This window comes from Mus caroli, unplaced genomic scaffold (genome assembly GCF_978045245.1).
Source record: "Mus caroli unplaced genomic scaffold, Mus_caroli_1 scaffold_18, whole genome shotgun sequence".
Classification (NCBI taxonomy): domain Eukaryota; kingdom Metazoa; phylum Chordata; class Mammalia; order Rodentia; family Muridae; genus Mus; species Mus caroli.
The window spans coordinates 66,790,381-66,809,735 of record NW_028227273.1 but is presented as its reverse complement, the minus strand read 5'-3'; the positions used below and the strand labels follow the sequence as shown (position 1 = coordinate 66,809,735).

Below are 19,355 nucleotides of genomic sequence, written 5' to 3'. Positions count from 1 at the left end.
AGCGCATGTACTGGCCCTTCCTGTCTTGCCCAGCCCTCATGGTAGAGAGTAAATCCAGATGCTCCTTCTCCTGCCCCACCTTCGTGCAGGGCAGCTGTGCCTCTGTGCTCAGCAGAGTTGGGGCAGCTGACCTGGCAACTGTTCCCTGTCTCACAGCAGGAGACGTGGAGGAGGAGGGTGGTAGTATGGCATCCCTCCCCAACCAGCCCTCTGTGCCCCAGTGGAAGATTCTTCTCTGCCATGGAGTGTCCAGCCTTCCTGGGCGCACCCAGGGGGTCTCTCCTCAGAACCCCATTGTGAATTTTGACATGGGGGGGGCTGGAGGTGTAGGTCAGTGGGAATGTAGGTTAGTTGGCGGCAAACTGCTTATCTAGCATTCGTGAGTCCTGGGTTCGATTCTCCAGAACCTCAGAAGCCACCTGCTACTCCCAGCACTCAGGAGGTGGAGGCAGAAAGGTCAGAGTTCAAGGGTACCTGGGCATTCACTGCATTGAGAGTTCGAGGCCGATTTGGGCTACATGAGATATTGTCTCAAGAATAAACCAGAACAGAGAAGTACTGAATAGATCCTGTAAGACAAAGCCCACAAACTCACAAAGGAAACAGTGCATTGAAATAGCTATCAAACCCCTGAAGAAAATACATCGGAAGGAACCTGCTACAAATGGGGCTCTTTATTAGCACGTTAGATGGCAGCTGCAGGGTGGGTGTAATTAGCACCCCGGCTCCAGCTAGTGGCAAGTGTAAATGGCGTTTCACAATTTCCACTAACAAACCGGAGCTGCTGTGAATGCGTCTGGTTTTTACTGGTGACAGCCCTCAGGCTCTGTGGTTCCCTCACTGAAGGAACAAGCGTCTTTTCATCCCACATGAAGGGGTCCTGCATCAGGGGCTTGGCGGCTGAGGACTATCCGGGGCAGTGGTTCCCTGCACAGTGGGACCCTGGGTGCAGTTGCCCTCCCTCATTCACGGCTCTCGCTTGTGCCCACCTGTGCTGGCAGGAAGACCAGCAGCATGCTGGAGGTGGACGATGAAGGCGGCCGCATGTTCCTGCGAGTGCTGCTGCACCTGACCATGCATGACTACCCATCTCTTGTCTCCGGGGCGCTGCAGCTGCTCTTCAAACACTTCAGCCAGCGCCAGGAAGCCATGCACACTTTCAAGCAGGTGAGAGGGGCCCATAGCCTTGGGCCTGTTTGGAGCCCCAGGCACACGGGGATCTAGTCTCTCACAGCTGGACAGGGACCGGTGGGCCTCAGGCCTTTCTTGGTGGGGGTGGGGGTGGGGCGGGGCAGGGATCTAGTCTCTGCTGCCTTTGCCACCCTCCTGGCCTGACTCATTTCTTGCACTGTGGACGATGCTTGAGAGTGGTCAGCTATGCGTGACCTTTGCTCACCATTCTGGACCAGGTCTGGCCTACAGGCTCACTCACTGGGTGTCTTCACAGTGGCATCATGTCTCTTTGACAGCTTCCTGTGAGATGCCTGATGATCAGGGATGGTATTTAGCAAGTGCCCACAATGTGCTGGTTTTTGACACCCACCAACTTGCATTGGTTCCCCAGAATTCCCCCAGCTCCCTCAGTATGTGACACCACTCACAGCCCCCTGTGGGAGGAGGACATGAGGCCTAGGCAATGAGAGGAAGGGGGGAGGGGGGAGGGGGAGGAGGGAAGAAGGAAGAGGAGAGGAGGGGGAGAGGAAGGAGGCACTACATGTAGGCCCTACTCCTTAGAGTTCAGGTCGCTCCTTCCCTCAGAGTCCAGTGTCCCTCCCATGCTTTCTGTGCCTGTTTGGCATCTGAGTGGACCAATCAGGCTGCAGAGTGCGCCATGAGTCTGAGACTGCATTTGGGTTATGTGTTGACTCAGGGCTGGTGTACACGGAGGGCTTCCTGGAGGAAGGGGCTGTAAATACTGTGTGACATTGGGTGGGGGGTGGGGGTTCTGGTCCAGGGAGGGCACTGCTGATCCCCGAATGACTACAGATCTGGGGACTGTGCCCCCTTGAGCCCATTACCTCACCCCTACCCCTGCACAGGTCCAGTTGCTGATCTCAGCCCAGGATGTGGAGAACTACAAGGTGATCAAGTCAGAACTGGACCGACTGCGGACAATGGTGGAGAAGTCGGAGCTGTGGGTGGACAAGAAAGGCAGCGTCAAGGGCGAGGAGGTTGAGGCAGGCGCCACCAAGGATAAGAAGGAGGTGAGCCGGCTTCTGGGAGCCAAACAGGGTGCCCCAATTGAGGGTGCGTGGATGACACTGTCTTCTGTGTCCTCAGAGACCCTCGGACGAGGAGGGGTTTCTGCAGCCACACGGGGAAAAGAGCAGCGAGAACTACCAGATTGTGAAAGGCGTGAGTGGCGGGGGTGGGGGGTATCCTGCAGGTGAGGGGTGTCCTCCATGAGTGGCAGGGGGTGAGGGGTGTCCTGAGGCTGGCTTAGACCTGACTCAGTCAGGCCTCCCACTGGCCAAGCATCTCCCAAACAGCCCCACTGAGGCCCTGACAGAGTTATTTTAAAGCTGAAGGGGTTTAATGAGATTCCACTTTATGGTCGGGATGGGACTTTAGTCCCTCGCTGATTTGCCTGGACGGCCTGATTCAGCAGCCATCTCTTTCCCCTTTCTGGTCCCAGTGGGATGCGGGTGTGGCTGCAGCTGGCCAGGGAAGAGATGGGGAGGGGACCCTGAGGAGGAGGCATAAGCTCCCATCCATACCCTCTCCCCTGCAGATCCTGGAGAGGCTGAACAAGATGTGTGGGGTGGGGGAGCAGATGAGGAAGAAGCAACAGAGGTTGCTGAAGAACATGGACGCCCACAAGGTCATGCTGGACCTACTGCAGATCCCTTACGACAAGGTGACCCGCGTCATCTGCACCCACCTCCTCTTTGAGTCTACCTCATTGCACCCCAATCTTTGACACCCCCCTCTTGCTCAGATTGATTTGGCTTGAATTGGATATGTTGTAATTCTCTCTGTGTATCTCTCTTATGTGATGCTGGGCATGGAGCCCAGAGCCCTGCTCACACAAAGCAAGCATTCTTTGACTGAGCCCCACGGCCCTTGAATTTGATTTGACTCAGCCTCCTCTCCCTCTTCTGGGCTAACCTTGCCTGTTAGCTCCATCTGGACCAGAGGTTTTTAACCTGTGGGTCATGACCTCATGTACCCTAAGGTCGCCTGAGGTCATCAGAAGACACAGATATTTACATTAAGATTCACAGCTGGGGCTGGTGAGATGGCTCAGTGGGTAAGAGCACCCGACTGCTCTTCCAAAGGTCCAGAGTTCAAATCCCAGCAACCACATGGTGGCTCACAACCATCCGTAACGAGATCTGGCGCCCTCTTCTGGAGTGTCTGAAGACAGCTACAGTGTACTTACATATAATAAATAAATCTAAAATTGTTAAAAAAAAAAAAAAAGATTCACAGCTGGCTAAACTGCAGTTAGGACGTGGCAATGAAGTCACCACAGCACGAGGAACTGTATTCCAGGGTTGAAGCATTGAGGGGGAAATCCAGATTCTGACCTTTGACCCTGAGCTCCTTATCCCAGTGGGTCCATGACACCTTGTCCTTTGTCCCCTAGATCCCCTCCCTCTGTTCAGCCTCTCTCAACCTTTGACCCTAAGCCCCTCACCTGACGCTGACCTTTTTTCTTTTTTTGAATATTTGTGTCTGTCTGCACATGTGCAGAGTTCAGAAGAGGGTGTCAGACTGGAAATAGAATTTATAGGCACTCTTGAGCCTCCTGGTTTGAGTGCTGTGGATGGACCCTGGGTCCCATGCAGGGGCTGCATGTGCTCTGAACTTCTGGGAGCTGCTTCAAATGCTTAGATGATTTTTTAATTAATGTGTGCATGTGTGCCTGTATGTGTATGTGTGTGTGTGTGTGCCTCTGTGTGTGTGTGTGTGTGTGTATGTGTGTGTGTGCCTGTGTGTATGTGTGTGTGTGCCTGTGTGTGTGTGTATGCCTGTGTGTGTGTGTGTGTGTGTGTACCAGGCCTGTCCTTCCCTGCTGGCCCATTGACCTCTCTCTGCACACAGAGCGACAACAAGATGCTGGAGATACTGCGCTACACACACCAGTTCCTACAGAAGTTCTGTGCTGGGAACCCTGGCAACCAGGCCCTTCTGCACAAACACTTGCAGCTCTTCCTCACGCCTGGGGTGAGGCACGCTGGGCAGGATTCCTAGTGGCCCTTTCTGATGCCCCACCCCCTCTCTGATGCCCCGCCCTCTCTCTGATGGGCCTCTCCTCTCTCTGATGCCCTTCCCGCTCTTTGTCCCGCTTCTCTCTGCCCCACCTCTCTCGGCTCCGCCCCTCTGATGCCCCCACCCTCTCTGATGCCCCCACCCCTCTGCCCACCACAGCTCCTGGAGGCTGAGACCATGCAGCACATTTTCCTCAACAACTACCAGCTCTGCTCTGAGATCAGCGAGCCGGTGCTGCAACACTTTGTGCACCTGCTGGCCACACACGGGCGCCACGTGCAGTACCTGGACTTCCTGCACACCGTCATCAAGGCTGAGGGCAAGTACGTGAAGAAGTGCCAGGACATGATTATGACCGAGGTGAGGGCTGCCTGGACCACAGGGACCTGGGTGGTGGGGCCCAGGGAGAACCTGGGAAGGGAGAGAGCCAGGAGGACTCTGGATGCTGGGCTCATAGAACTGGTTAGGGCCAGTGGGAATGCACAAATGTCTGTTCCTGCAAAACACTGAGAGTGGGGTGAGCCTTAGTGACAGTCTAGGAGGTCTGTTCCTGGGAGCATCTCAGGGAGGGCCGGGGAAGGGTGGGGGCAGAGGCAGTGATGTCAGGGAGACACTACAGCTACAGCCGTCACCTTGGTCATGTCACCACTGACCTGTGTCATTGGCTGGCTATGAGAGGGAGAAAGGGAGGACACAGCTCAGGTTCAGCGCACACTCTGGAGGCTGAGGACATTCAGACACTTTTTGGATCCAGCGTCAAGGTTTCCGATGGAAGAGGCCCGGACACATCAGCCAAGGAACCCCAAAACTCAGGCAGGAAGTCAGGCGTGTTGGCTCACATCTGTGACCTGCCCACAACTATCTATAGCTCTAAGTTCAAGGGATCTGATGCCCTCTTCTGACCTCTTATGGGTACTGCACACGTGCCGCGAACAGACCTACATGCAAGCAAAACACCCATACACGTAAAATAAAAACCAATAATTAAAGAAAGAGTTCGCCGGGTGTGGTGGCGCACGCCTTTAATCCCAGCACTCGGGAGGCAGAGGCAGGAGGATTTCTGAGTTCGAGGCCAGCCTGGTCTACAGAGTGAGCTCCAGGACAGCCAGAGCTATAAAGAGAAACCCTGTCTCGAAAAACCAAAAAAAAAAAAAAAAGAAGGTTATCCTCAGCTACGCAGTATTTTGAGGCTAGCCTGGGGTATATGAATCTCTGTTTCAGAATGTTTCAGAAGTCCCAAACTGTAAGCATGGGTATGATGAGGTCCTAGCTGGGGTCACCGTCTCCTTTTCCTGACAAGCCTAGGAGAGAGGTGGTGCCTGGGGCTGTTGGACGAGGGCTCTGACTCCTGCCTGCCTCCTGTCACAGCTGACCAATGCAGGTGACGACGTGGTGGTGTTCTACAATGACAAGGCCTCTCTGGCTCATCTGTTGGACATGATGAAGGCAGCCAGAGATGGCGTGGAGGACCACAGCCCTCTCATGTATCACATCTCCCTGGTGGACCTGCTGGCTGCCTGTGCAGAGGGCAAGAACGTCTACACAGAGATCAAGTGCACCTCCCTCTTGCCTCTAGAGGACGTGGTGACTGTGGTCACCCACGAGGATTGCATCACGGAGGTGTGTGGCTCCGGCTGGGACGTGGAGGGGACAGTGGGGAAGATGACAGGGGTGAAGCAGGCCCCATGGACATGCCTCTTCTGTGCCCGCTGCCCAGGTTAAAATGGCTTATGTGAATTTCGTGAATCACTGCTACGTAGACACGGAGGTGGAGATGAAGGAGATCTACACCAGCAACCACATCTGGACGCTCTTCGAGAACTTCACCCTGGACATGGCTCTGGTCTGTCCTGGGGGCCAGGGTGGGCTTTTGGGGTGGAGGGAGGACCTACAGATCTCCTCATATGAGTTTCCTCCTCTGTAGGTCTGTAACAAGCGGGAGAAGCGCCTGTCAGACCCCACCCTTGAGAAGTACGTGCTCACCGTGGTCCTGGACACCATCAGCGCCTTCTTCAGCTCTCCGTTTTCAGAGAACAGCACGTCCCTACAGGTGAGCAGCCTGTACAGTCAATGGCGCTTTAGCTGGCTCATGTGGTGAATTGCTTACATGAGCACAGGAAGATGCAACAGAACACAGGGTATTGGTCATCTACTGTATAACATACAGCCCCAGATGTGGATCCGGAACTTCTGAGGGAATGATACAAATTAACAGACAAGAAACAAGGATCTGGTGGCGGGGCTTACTGTTTGAGGAGTGCAGTCCATTCTCACAGCAGGAGCAAGGGTCAAGCTTCATCCACAGTCAGTCACAGAACAATGAATACTGGTGCTCGGTGCACTTCCTCCTTTTTTATCCATGCTGGGGCCCTGGCCCATGGGCAGGTACAGCGGATGTTTAAGATGGGTCTTCTATCTTTCTGGAATCACCCTCATAGACACACCCCACACTGACTTAGGTCCCATAGGATTGACAAGATTAAGGCTTTGTCTAGCGGGTGTGCAGGTCCTGGGGTGGTGAAGTGGGTGTGGCTGCTGCCCAGGACAGCAGAGCCATGATGACCGGCATGACCACACGTTTTGCAGAGCCTTACACAGCTCTCAGGTGCTGGGTGGGCAGGCAGCACTGTGACTCACAGGGGCCTGACCAGGATCACTGAGAACCAGGCCTTGAGACCCAGGTCTCTTTGTGGAAGGCCCGAGCCACTGCCTAAGTTATAAATACAGAAGATGGAGAAGAAACCAACAGAAGTGCTCCTGTGGATGCTCGGGCCAGTGCTGGCACCAAGCTAACTCTGAGAAGAGTAAATAGGTTAGGCGCACCTGGCATGGGTGGTGCATGCCTTTAATCCCAGCACTCCAGAGCTAGAGGCAGGTGGATCTCTGTGAGTTCAAGGCTAGCCTGGTCTACAAAGCCAGAGCTCCATAGTGAGATAGTACCACTCCTGGTACCAATTTGTCTTAGTCAGGGTTTCTATTCCTGCACAAACATCATGACCAAGAAACAAGTTGGGGAGGAAAGGGGTTATTCGGCTTACACTTCCATGCTGCTGTTCATCACCAAAGGAAGTCAGGACTGGAACTCAAGCAGGTCAGGAAGCAGGAGCTGATGCAGAGGCCATGGAGGGATGTTCCTTACTGGCTTGCTTCCCCTGGCTTGCTCAGCTTGCTTTCTTATAGAACCCAAGACTACCAGCCCAGGGATGGCCCCATCCACAAGGGGCCCTCCCCCCTTGATCACTCATTGAGAAAATGCCTTACAGTTGGATCTCACGGAGGCATTTCCTCAACTGAAGCTCCTTTCTCTGTGATAACTCCAGCCTGTGTCAAGTTGACACCCAAAACCAGCCAGTACAGACCCCATCTCAAAAAAACAAAGGGGGGAAAAAACCCGCAAGGTTAGATCTAGGAAGGGTGAGTTGTTTTAATACACGTTTGTATACATTTGAGACAAGGAGACTCTGCAAATTTTTATCTGGGCCTGGGCCTGATAGTCCCAGCCCTGAAGAGGCAGAGGCAGGTGGGTCTCTCCGAGTTCAAGGCCAGCCTGTCTCAGAAAAAAAAAAAGTTTTATTTCCCCAGCCTCAACCTGGATAAAGTAGAATTTAAAATAAACCTTTAAAATGCATTGTTGTGTGTGTGTGTTTGTGTGTGTGTGTGAGAGAGAGAGAGAGAGAAAGAGACAGAGAGACAGACAGACAGACAGAGAGACACCGGGTGAGCAGGCCTAGGTCCGGACACAATGTTGCGGAGTCAGATTCTCCTTTGTCTACCCTTCCCTGCATTGTAGCAACTGAACAGAGGTTGCCGGCTTGTGAGACACATGCCTTTATGTTACCCTAGCTGGCTGGCCTGAAGTCTGCCTTTCCTCTCGTTATTTTTTGTTTGGTTTTAAATTGTACTTTATTATTTTGATTTTGGGGGCTGGGTCTCACTCTGTAGCTCTGACTGGCCATGGATGGGCCTGGAACTCACTGAGGTCGGCTTGCCTCTGCTTCCTGAGAGCAGATGTGGGTCACCATGTTCAGTGGGTGTGTGGGTACCTGAGGAGGCAAGAAGAGGGTGCTGGGTCTTCTGTGGCTGGGGTTAAAGCACGCCATGTATCAGACATGGGTGCTAGGAGCTGAACTCCGGCCCTCCAAAGAACAGCCAGTGCTCTAGGCTCTGAGCCAGACTTTGTTTTTGAGCCGTGTAAACACTTTTCCTCACATCATTCTGAAGGAAGGAAAAGGCGATTAGCGTGGCTGTGAGCCCAGGCTAGACCTGTGTACAGTCAGGGGAGGGGGTTCATGGCTAAACTTAGTGACTTTCTATCTGGACCAAAGGTGTGCTGTGGGTAGTGAGGGCCCTGGGCCCATGCCCTGGCTGGGGTGGCTGAGCTGCCTCTGGGGTTGTGTGTCTCCTGCAGACGCACCAGACAATTGTGGTCCAGCTACTGCAGTCCACCACGCGGCTGCTCGAGTGTCCTTGGCTGCAGCAGCAGCATAAGGGCTCCGTGGAGGCCTGTGTCCGCACCCTCGCCATGGTGGGTGAGTAACCATGCCGCCTGCAGGGAACACCAGCCTTATCCCCGAATGTCCCTCGGGGTGATCTATCCTTCCTGGTGTCTCATCTCCTTTTGCTGACTGCAAAGGATCAGGCAGCAAGTGGGTGCTAGATTCCCTGTGTGCCTACCAGGGGCTTGGATGGCACTCACCCCTGTCCCCGTTGGTCTGCCTGCCTGCCTCTTCCCTGCCCTGTACCAGCACTGCCCTCTCTTGCAGCCAAGAGTAGAGCCATCTTGCTGCCGATGGATCTGGATGCCCACATGAGCGCCCTGCTCAGCAGTGGGGGCAGCTGTTCTGCCGCTGCCCAGCGCAGCGCTGCCAACTACAAGACGGCCACCAGGACCTTCCCTCGGGTCATCCCCACTGCCAACCAGTGGGACTACAAGAACATCATTGAGAAGTTACAGGTGGGTGTGGCTGCCCAGCCACCTAGGGAAGGCCTGCTACGCGGTGGTGGGGGAGGGGGGGTTGGGGGCAGGGGTGGAGTTGCTGCTCCTCGGTTGGACACTATTTAGTGTTGAGTGGGTGGGAGGGATATGGTCACGCCCTGGCCACCGTGGGCCAGGTGGTGACCTTGCCCTCCATCCCAGGACATCATCATGGCCCTAGAAGAGCGGCTGAAGCCTCTGGTGCAGGCTGAGCTCTCTGTCCTTGTGGACGTGCTGCACTGGCCCGAGCTGCTTTTTCCAGAGGGCAGTGAGGCCTACCAGCGCTGCGAGAGCGGGGGCTTCCTGTCCAAGTGAGCCGGGCAGCCGTGGTGACCTGGGTCTGGGCAGGGCAACCTGGTGTCAGAGATGGGAGGGGCTGGGGCCACATCAAGGCAGGTGGCCCCCCTACGTCCCCGCTTCTGTCTCAGGCTCATCCGTCACACCAAGGGTCTCATGGAGTCAGAGGAGAAGTTGTGCGTGAAGGTGCTGCGGACGCTGCAGCAGATGCTGCTGAAGAAGAGCAAGTTTGGGGACCGGGTGAGTGTCCCAGCATCACCGGGCCAGAGCAGGTGCTCGGGAGGCAGGCAGGACTTTGCTTGACCGAAAGCCTCATCTTACTCTCCCAGGGCAACCAGCTGCGGAAAATGCTGCTGCAGAATTACCTCCAGAACCGCAAGTCTGGCGCCCGGGGCGAGCTCACTGACCCCACGGGCTCTGGTCAGTGCCATGGCCCCACCCCGCCCTGCCCTGCCCCGCCCCGCCCCGTATGGCTGGCTCTTGCTTCAAACTGCTGTCTCTCACACGAGCTTCTCCCCAAGGCCTGGATCAGGACTGGTCAGCTATCGCTGCCACCCAGTGCCGGCTGGACAAGGAGGGGGCCACCAAGCTGGTGTGTGATCTCATCACCAGCACCAAGAACGAGAAGATCTTCCAGGAGAGCATTGGCCTGGCCATCCGCCTGCTGGACGGGGGCAACACCGAGATCCAGGTGCGGGGGTCAAGGCAGAGGTCCTCCAGCTCAGGGCACTCCCTGCTAGGGAGGAGCTGTGGTGCTGGGGCTGAACCACGGGTGATTGCACATTCTGTACCTGTGCCCGTGTCTGTGACCCTGTGCCTGCCCTGTGCCGTCTGTCCTGTCCCCCTAGGTCTACTCTTCTGGCATTTCAGAGTCTGATCTTCCTTGCCTTCTCTCCTCCATTATTCCAAAGCTCTAACTCCTCTAACCTCCCCATTCATTCATTCATTCACTCATTAATTCTGTTCATTCATTCATTCATTCATTCACTCACTCACTCACTCACTCATTCCTCCATTCACATTTCCCAATCGGCACTCAGCACCAAACTGTGTCACTGACAATGATGTAGGCACCAAGGGCTCAGCTCTGAAAAACAGATGTGATCTCTGTTCTCTTGATACCTGTGTTTTGTAAGGGACATAGGCAGAGTATAGACACACTCTGGGAACCGGGATCCAAGACAAGAGATGAGGAATGCAGGGCACATAAGTTAAAAGGAGCAACAGGCTGGCCTCGTGACTTGGGTTTGCTGTCTCAGTCACTCGGCATGCTAAATCAGGGTCTAGGGGATCCCAGGTTCAAGGCCAGCTTGGGTACTGTCATTCAGCCTTGTCTTAGTACAAAGAGAGAAGAAGGGGTGGGGCAGGCCTTTAATCCCAGCATTTGGGAAGCAGAGGCAGATGGATCTCCATGAGTTGGAGGCCAGCCTGCTATTACATGGTAAGTTTCAGGACAGCCAGAACTATGTAGAAAGACTCTGTCTCAAAACAAACAAAAATAACAACAAAACGAAAATAAGAAAGAAGCCCCATTCCTGGTGGTGGGTGTGATGGCACTCACTTAGCATTCCCAGTGCCTTAGGCTTCATCCCTGCACAGATGGGGTGGCAAACACACAATGGGCAAGCCTAGGCGACAGGGTCGTAGACTAGGGCGATGCTGGAGCTGTGTGGGAAGAGTATGCAGCGCAGCCTGAAGGGGCTGGGGTCTTAGGCAGCAGGCTCTCGGGTGGCTTCCTGGCACTGGGCGCCTGAGGCTTTTCCTCGAGGGAGATGGAGCCACTTAAGGCTTCCTGCAGTGTGAAGACAGGACTTGGGTTTCCAAGGGAGCAGTTTCCAAGTGTGAGCAGCTACTGGAGTGGGTGGCCAGCAGGGTCTGGGCAGAGGCAGCACCCCCACCCCCACCCTCAGCATTGTGGTCAGGGCAGGCTGGCCTTCCAGTTAACTGCTGGGCCTCGAAGCCCATCCCTAGCCCGTCTGGGAGTGCATATGTCTCCCAGACTTCCTGCACTGAGTGTTGTTCTCAAATTCCAACCATAGCCAAGATGACCCTAAATCCTTGACCCTCCTGCTGCCACCTCCTAGGGCTAGCGTGACACCCACTTACCAGTGCCAGTGCCAGGCACGGCGCTGACACCGCTCTCCACCTCCTGTCCTTCCCCAGAAGTCTTTCTACAACCTGATGACGAGCGACAAGAAGTCGGAGCGCTTCTTCAAGGTGCTTCATGACCGCATGAAGCGTGCCCAGCAGGAGACCAAGTCCACGGTCGCTGTCAACATGAGCGACCTGGGCAGCCAGCCTCGTGAGGACCGGGAGCCGGCAGACCCTGCCACCAAAGGTGGAGCTCCGGGCAGATACAGGGTGTGGGGTACCTCACAGGTGACCCTGACCTCATCAAGGCTCTCCCCACAGGACGTGTGTCCTCCTTCTCCATGCCCAGCTCCTCCCGCTATTTGCTGGGCCCTGGCTTGCACCGGGGGCACGATGTGAGCGAGCGGGCTCAGAACAATGAGATGGGGACCTCAGTGTTGATCATGCGGCCCATCCTGCGCTTCCTACAGCTGCTGTGTGAGAACCACAACCGTGACCTGCAAGTGAGCACCTTGCTCGTCCCTGCCTGTCTGCTGCCGCATCTGATCAGCTGGCATCCCTGACTGTCACTGGGCAGGGTCGGCTGCTGGGACTGATGTCCTTCACCTGGTGGGTGTGGCTGTGCTCCGTTTCACCCACCCTGCCTGTGCTCCACAGAACTTCCTGCGCTGTCAGAACAACAAGACCAACTACAACCTGGTGTGTGAGACCCTGCAGTTCCTGGACATCATGTGTGGCAGCACCACAGGGGGCCTGGGGCTGCTGGGGCTCTACATTAACGAGGACAACGTGGGCTTGGTCATCCAGACCTTGGAGACCCTCACAGAGTACTGCCAGGGCCCGTGTCACGAGAACCAGGTGAGCGGCCTCAGGATGGCATGTGCTTGTGAAGAGGCGAAGCTGGTGGGAGTGGGGCTGCGGGGCCACCATGACTGACAGGTCTGGCGCTTGTGTCTCCCACCACCCCATCAGACCTGCATTGTGACTCACGAATCCAACGGCATTGACATCATCACGGCGCTGATCCTCAATGACATCAGCCCGCTTTGCAAGTACCGCATGGACCTGGTGCTGCAGCTCAAGGTGGGGAGCCTGTGAGATGTGCGAGAGTGACAAGGGTACTTGGCGTGTGTGCCGCCATGTTGTGCTGTCCTCGATGGTGCCTCTTCTGCACGTGTGCATTTGGTGAGGTGTGCAGGTTGCACTGGCTATGTAGGTGTATGGGTGTGAAGACGTCACCCTCTTCTTGTATCCCTGAGAGGACTTCCTGTGTGTGTTGGCAGGTGGAGGGCAGGGTAGGTGAGGTAGGCCTATGGGGCTAACACACTGGATGCGTCTCAGCATAGCAGAGCCGTAAGGAGGTTAGAGGGTCACATGGGTCACCCTCAGACCTGGCTTGCTTCCTGCATCCCCTCCTACCCCCCAGGACAATGCCTCCAAGCTGCTCCTGGCTCTGATGGAGAGCCGACATGACAGTGAGAATGCAGAGCGCATCCTCATCAGCCTTCGGCCTCAGGAGCTGGTGAGGACGGGCTGGCAGCAGGTGGGGTCGAGTGCAGAGATGGTACTCAGTGTGTAACAGCAAATGCTGTCCCCCACCCCCTCAGGTGGATGTGATCAAGAAGGCCTACCTGCAGGAGGAGGAGAGGGAGAATTCAGAGGTGAGCCCACGTGAAGTGGGCCACAACATCTACATCCTAGCATTGCAGGTACCGAGTCTGCCCGAGGCCCTGCCCCTCTGGCCACGCCCCCTGAAGCGGTGCCCAGAACTCTCCCGTCCCATCCTGTCCCATCCCATCTTCTGTAGCTTTCCAGGCACAACAAGCAGCTGCAGCACCTGCTGAAGCCAGTGAGGCGCATCCAGGAGGAGGAGGCTGAGAGCATCTCTTCCATGGTACGTCAGGGGTGAGAGTTCGGGGGCGGAGTTGGATGTGGAGCTGGGACCCGAGGGTAGGAATGGGGCTCTGTGGGGATCTGAGGTGAGCAAGGACAGATGGAGACAGAAAGCCACTGTCCTGTGAGGCCAGCCTGTCACCGAGTGAGCTGGGACCTGAGAAACAAGCTGGGGTCTGGGTGTGGGGTTGCAGCAGGCCTGGGGTGCAGTGGTGGAACCCTGACAGAGAAATGAAAGCAAGACCTCCTTGGGTCTGGAATATTCTAGCAGGACCCGGGCAGAGCTGGAAAGGGCACCAGCTCGTCTGTTCTGGTTGGGTGGGATTGGGCTGGGCTGGCTACCGGGCTGACCCAGTGCCCCCTGCCCCACCCCACCCCCAGCTCAGCCTCAACAATAAGCAGCTGTCCCAGATGCTCAAGTCCTCGGCCCCCGCCCAGGAGGAGGAGGAGGACCCGCTGGCCTACTATGAGAATCACACCTCACAGATTGAGGTGAGGTGGGAGAGACACTCACTGGGTGTGAGCTGGGGCGGGGGTGGAGGGGTGCGGTGAGGGCCTCTGCCCAGTGTAACCGGGTGTCGGCGGGTCAATCAGATTGTGCGGCAAGACCGAAGCATGGAGCAGATCGTGTTCCCGGTACCTGCCATCTGCCAGTTCCTGACAGAGGAGACGAAGCACCGGCTCTTCACCACCACTGAGCAGGACGAGCAGGGCAGCAAAGTGAGCGACTTCTTCGACCAATCCTCCTTCCTGCACAACGAGATGGAGTGGCAGCGCCGGCTTCGCAGTGAGGACCAGCGGGTGCCTCCTTCCCTTCCTGGGGCTCCCCTGGGCAGAGGGCTCATCAGGGGCCCCTCATGCCACTCTGTGTCCCCACCCAGGCATGCCGCTCATCTACTGGTTCTCCCGCCGCATGACGCTATGGGGCAGCATCTCCTTCAACCTGGCAGTGTTCATCAACATCATCATTGCCTTCTTCTACCCCTATGTGGAGGGTGCTTCCACAGGTGAGGCTGCCTACCCGCCTTCGCCTGGTGGGGAGACACACCCCTACGCTGTGTCTTGGGCTTGATGCATGCTATGGGGGTCAAGGGACAGACACACTCTGGCCTTATGGAGACAGCCTGAGTGTGTGTGTGAGTGTGTGTGTGTGTGCACATGCGTGCGTGCACACACATGCAGATGTGAGCCAGACACTTGAGATGTCTGCAGCAGCTGCTAGGGCGCAGCAGATGCATCATATCCCTAAGGAAGGCTCCTGGGAAAGGGAGATGGGGTGGGGAAGGCTCTGGAGCTCACACTGGGCCCGTGCAAGCTCGAGTCTCCTGCCCACTGCCCCCAGGCGTGCTGGGCTCCCCGCTCATCTCGCTACTCTTCTGGATCCTCATCTGCTTCTCCATCGCTGCACTGTTCACCAAGCGCTACAGTGTCCGTCCCCTCATCGTGGCGCTGATCCTTCGGTCCATCTACTACCTGGGCATTGGGCCCACGCTCAACATCCTGGGTGCTCTCAATGTGAGTGCGGCGGGGCCCTGTGGCCACCCTGTTCACCTCCCGGCCCCTCCCACTCTCTGTCCCAGCTCCTTGTAGTCAGAGGCTGAGCCTGTTCTGTGTTCCTCCCTCCCACAACCAAGGCAGCCAGGATTCAGACAACAAAAAGGAGCTGCTTCAAGGGCAGGGTGCTGCCCTGGGAGATGGGAGAGAAATCTTTTCCTAACCAGGAGCTGTAAGGCTCCGAGACTCCTGGGCTTCTCTGAGTCCCACTGATGCTCTGCCTCTGGGGATGCGTGAGATCAGTCTGTAGTGTAGCACACACTCATTACCCTGGGCTGGCCGGGCAGGCCTGAGGGTCAGGTTGGGAGGATGGGGCGCTGACCTCCTCGCCCTGCCCTTTCCACCCAGCTGACCAACAAGATCGTGTTTGTGGTGAGCTTCGTGGGCAACCGTGGTACCTTTATCCGAGGCTATAAGGCCATGGTCATGGACATGGAGTTCCTGTACCATGTGGGCTACATCCTGACAAGCGTCCTGGGCCTCTTTGCCCATGAGCTCTTCTACAGCATCCTGGTGAGCCTGTGGCTGGGCTGGGACTGAGGGGGCTTCCAAACCCTAGTCTCCCGTGAGCCTCCAGCTCTCCGGTACAGGATTAGAGATCGGCCAGATCGGCCGACCCGAACCCTCATATGTAATGGCTGCAGGCAGGTTTCTTCTCTGCCCTGTGCCTCTTGACTCCATGTCCTCGAAGCCCGAAACCCGGGGTGGTGGGAGCTAGAGTGCAAAACACTTCGCTGGGAGTGACTGGTGTCTATCCTCCTGGGATGCTTCTCGAACCTCCCTGGTTCTCAGCACCGGGTTCTCCTAGAAGTCTCTCCGTTTGCTCCATTGCAGCCTGGGCACTGCCAGCCCCATCGGTGGAGCCCGTGGGCACTGCCGGGGGGCCTGGCTCATGGAGGTGCTATCCTTGCAGCTCTTTGACCTCATCTACCGAGAGGAGACACTGTTTAATGTCATCAAGAGTGTGACCCGCAATGGCCGCTCTATCCTACTGACCGCCCTGCTGGCCCTCATCCTTGTGTACCTCTTCTCCATCGTGGGCTTCCTCTTCCTCAAGGACGACTTCATCCTGGAGGTGGACCGGCTGCCCGGGAACCATTCCAGAGGTCTTGGGGACTTCCTTTCTGGGGTGGGTGTGTGGGGTGACAGTGGACACGCACAGGTGACTCACCGGTGGCGACACCAGATAGGGCGACAGGGCGTGCTTAGTCCTCCAGGCTCCTGCCTTCCTCTTGTTGGATTTTGAGGAGGTCTAGCCTACATCAACCTGCACCCCTGTGCATGCCTGTTAGCTCGATGCAGTCAGAAGGGTGGGCAGAGCCTTGACAGCCTCTGGCTTGATTTGTATCTGTCATTCGTGCAGAGCTTGGTGCTGGGCCCAGAGTCACAGAGACCCTACTATCTGTGTGACAGTCTCTGTGCGAGCCAGCAGGGCCAGGAGCGGCTTCCCAGGACAGACTAGAGAGATGCTATGGTCAGACAGACATTCGGATCCTTGTGACCTTGTTGCTGTCTTCTCCAGCCAGCCCCCTGGGGATGCCACACGGAGCTGCCACATTTATGGGCACATGTAGCGGGGACAAGATGGACTGTGTCTCTGAGGTCTCGGTGCCTGAGATCCTAGAAGGTGAGACCGGCGTCTGCAGGATAGGATGGGGTGGGTGGGGCGGAATGGGCAGCCCCAGGTCCGAACATACTGACCACCCACAGAGGACGAGGAGCCTGATAGCACGGAGCGGGCCTGTGACACTCTACTTATGTGTATTGTGACCGTCATGAACCACGGGCTGAGGAATGGTGGTGGCGTGGGCGACATCCTCCGCAAGCCCTCCAAAGATGTGAGCACCTTCCCACCTGTCCTGTGGATGCTCCCATACCCAGCCAGTTTCTGTGACACTGTCCAGAGCCATCAGCTTCCCAACCCAGCACACTGTAGAGGCTACAAGGGTCACCACGGCAACCAGTCTTGGCTCTGAGACTTGGGGAGGTGTGTGCCATCAGCAGTCAGCGGCTTCCTCAGCCCAGAGAGGGAAGGCAAGGTGGAGCCTCAGCTTGGCTTGGGCAGCCAGCAGCCCTGTGTCCATCACTGATCTCTGGCTTAGACCAAGGTTCGGGAATGTGAGAGGCGCGGCATCCGGGCTGCGGATCCGGGAGCTCGCAGCTGCCCTCCCTGTTAACCAAGTTAGAGGCAGAAACAAGCCCTGTTTTGTTAGCAGGACTTGCCACACGCGACAAACTTGTAAGGGCTTCCTCCTGGTCAGCCATTGCCAAATGTTAGCTGGTGGCATCTTTCTGGTTGGCAGCTGGGGGTCACTGTTGTCGGTGTCCCCGTGCTCTGCAGGAGTCACTCTTCCCCGCCAGGGTGGTGTATGACCTCCTGTTCTTCTTCATCGTCATCATCATCGTGTTGAACCTCATCTTTGGGGTGATCATCGACACCTTCGCCGACCTGCGCAGCGAGAAGCAGAAGAAGGAGGAAATCCTCAAGACCACGTGCTTCATCTGTGGTGAGGTTCACTTCCTCGCTCGGCTGTTGGCTTCCCACTGCACGGCTGGAGGCATCCGAGCCACGGCACCCAGTCCCACCCTTGCTGACCTGGCCTGAGGTGGGATCATTGGGGCCCGAGAAGCCACTGCTTCGAGCCCTTGGGCCTCCAGGAGAGGAACTTGATGCCACTGTGGTCTCAGGCTTCTTCTGGTTTTAGTCCATGGCTCCTTCTGCACCCAGTCATGTCCTCACCAGTGGCCAGGGCCCAGAGAGCAGGGCTCACCTGGCAGGCCATGCTGTTGACCCAGCTGTCACTGTCACCGCTGGGCTCAGGTAATCCTGATGTTCCCAGAGTCCCTAGTGCGCTCTCAGCCATGTGTAGTGGTGTCCCCACCGCTAAGCATTGGAGCTTGAACAGGGTCCCGCATCACCCAGGAGAGCTGTTAGGAGCAGTCCCCGTGGTGGTCCTCAGCGGTGGCCCTCCTTCTGCCCCCAGGTCTGGAGAGGGACAAGTTTGACAACAAGACGGTGTCCTTCGAGGAGCACATCAAACTGGAGCATAACATGTGGAACTACCTGTACTTCATTGTACTGGTCCGAGTCAAGAACAAGACGGACTACACCGGCCCAGAGAGCTACGTGGCTCAGATGATCAAGGTGAGGGTGTCCGCGCGCCCGGGCTCATTGACACCTGGGAGGAGGCACAACAGCTGCTGGCCTTGGCCTGAGGGGTGACAGCTGCAGTGGCTTGTGGGGTCAGCCAAGGAGTGAGGAGCAGCTGGGGCCAGCCTTCACTGTGCAAAGCCCTGCTAGCCACCACCACCCGTGGGTGGACCCATGCTCCTGCTATGTGGAGAAAGCAAACTTGCAATGAATCTGTCAGCCCCAGAGAAGCGTGGTGAACCAACCCCGCCTCCCCCCACCCCTGCACAGCAGCAGTTGGGGGATTGGGCAGTGGAGTGAGGAGACCCCACTGAGGGATGTAGATTCCCCACGGGGCCTCTTTTAGAAGGCACAGCAAGGGAGAACAGCTTCCTAAAGTCAACATTGTCCCAGTCAGAGAGAAAGCCTGGAGCAGCTTAAAAATACCAGGCTTAGAGGAATTAAACACAATCCTCCTAACTTCTAGTCACTGTGGCAGGGCCGAGTTTGGTCTAGAGAGGTTTAACTGTTGGTCTGAGAATTCACAGCTGTGACAGGGAACCAGCAAACTGCTTGGCTCGAGCCCTTCTCCCCTGCTTCTCTCTCTATCCCGGGAAGCATGGCTTCCCTTCTCTCAGAGGCTCCCCCTCCCAGACTGCCATCTGTGTGACTCTCCTGTTCCCTGAGCACGGGACATGCTCGTCTGCAGCAGCGGAAAGGAAGGGAGCAAGTCTGGGTCTTGGTCTTTCTGCTCCGTGGCTGTGGCGGGGAGTGAGCAGATGGTCTACAGGAGGATGGAGCCATCTCACGGAAGGCAGCCCACCTGGGAGGACCCAAGCCAGTTCAGATTTTCCCATGTCATGCCCCCTGCTGGCCGTCTGGTAAAGGGCATGGCCCTCTCTCACGGCGGCGGCACTCTGTTCCAGAACAAGAACCTGGACTGGTTCCCGCGGATGCGCGCCATGTCCCTGGTGAGCGGCGAGGGGGAGGGGGAGCAGAATGAGATCCGCATCCTGCAGGAGAAGCTCGGCTCCACCATGAAGCTGGTGTCGCACCTCACCTCCCAGCTCAATGAGCTCAAGGAGCAGGTGTGTTCCCAGTCTCAGTGTCCCAAGCTACCATGTTGGGTGGGAACCCTGGTTCAGGTGGAGGCTTGTGCAGCAGCCAGGAAGGGCCTCCAAGGCTTACGGTGGTGGGAAC

General features: G+C 56.6%; 1 protein-coding gene across 1 annotated transcript in view; it reads left to right on the top strand.

Annotated features, from left to right (window-relative positions):
- The window catches only part of Itpr3 (inositol 1,4,5-trisphosphate receptor type 3), a 64,151-nt gene that overhangs the window by 43,866 nt on the left and 930 nt on the right, over nt 1-19,355 (top strand). The window contains exons 25-57 of the mRNA XM_021185743.3: nt 1,002-1,167; nt 2,040-2,204; nt 2,281-2,355; nt 2,732-2,857; nt 4,048-4,170; nt 4,375-4,575; nt 5,584-5,835; nt 5,933-6,058; nt 6,140-6,265; nt 8,624-8,744; nt 8,979-9,169; nt 9,353-9,501; nt 9,619-9,727; nt 9,817-9,907; nt 10,009-10,178; nt 11,651-11,825; nt 11,900-12,081; nt 12,236-12,436; nt 12,551-12,661; nt 13,005-13,100; nt 13,186-13,287; nt 13,386-13,472; nt 13,853-13,963; nt 14,066-14,258; nt 14,353-14,478; nt 14,814-14,986; nt 15,374-15,538; nt 15,939-16,131; nt 16,548-16,652; nt 16,736-16,863; nt 17,367-17,532; nt 18,010-18,170; nt 19,082-19,243. Coding sequence (XP_021041402.2) covers nt 1,002-1,167; nt 2,040-2,204; nt 2,281-2,355; nt 2,732-2,857; nt 4,048-4,170; nt 4,375-4,575; nt 5,584-5,835; nt 5,933-6,058; nt 6,140-6,265; nt 8,624-8,744; nt 8,979-9,169; nt 9,353-9,501; nt 9,619-9,727; nt 9,817-9,907; nt 10,009-10,178; nt 11,651-11,825; nt 11,900-12,081; nt 12,236-12,436; nt 12,551-12,661; nt 13,005-13,100; nt 13,186-13,287; nt 13,386-13,472; nt 13,853-13,963; nt 14,066-14,258; nt 14,353-14,478; nt 14,814-14,986; nt 15,374-15,538; nt 15,939-16,131; nt 16,548-16,652; nt 16,736-16,863; nt 17,367-17,532; nt 18,010-18,170; nt 19,082-19,243 — 4,828 coding nt within the window. The remainder of the gene's footprint in view (nt 1-1,001; nt 1,168-2,039; nt 2,205-2,280; nt 2,356-2,731; nt 2,858-4,047; nt 4,171-4,374; nt 4,576-5,583; nt 5,836-5,932; nt 6,059-6,139; nt 6,266-8,623; nt 8,745-8,978; nt 9,170-9,352; nt 9,502-9,618; nt 9,728-9,816; nt 9,908-10,008; nt 10,179-11,650; nt 11,826-11,899; nt 12,082-12,235; nt 12,437-12,550; nt 12,662-13,004; nt 13,101-13,185; nt 13,288-13,385; nt 13,473-13,852; nt 13,964-14,065; nt 14,259-14,352; nt 14,479-14,813; nt 14,987-15,373; nt 15,539-15,938; nt 16,132-16,547; nt 16,653-16,735; nt 16,864-17,366; nt 17,533-18,009; nt 18,171-19,081; nt 19,244-19,355) is intronic.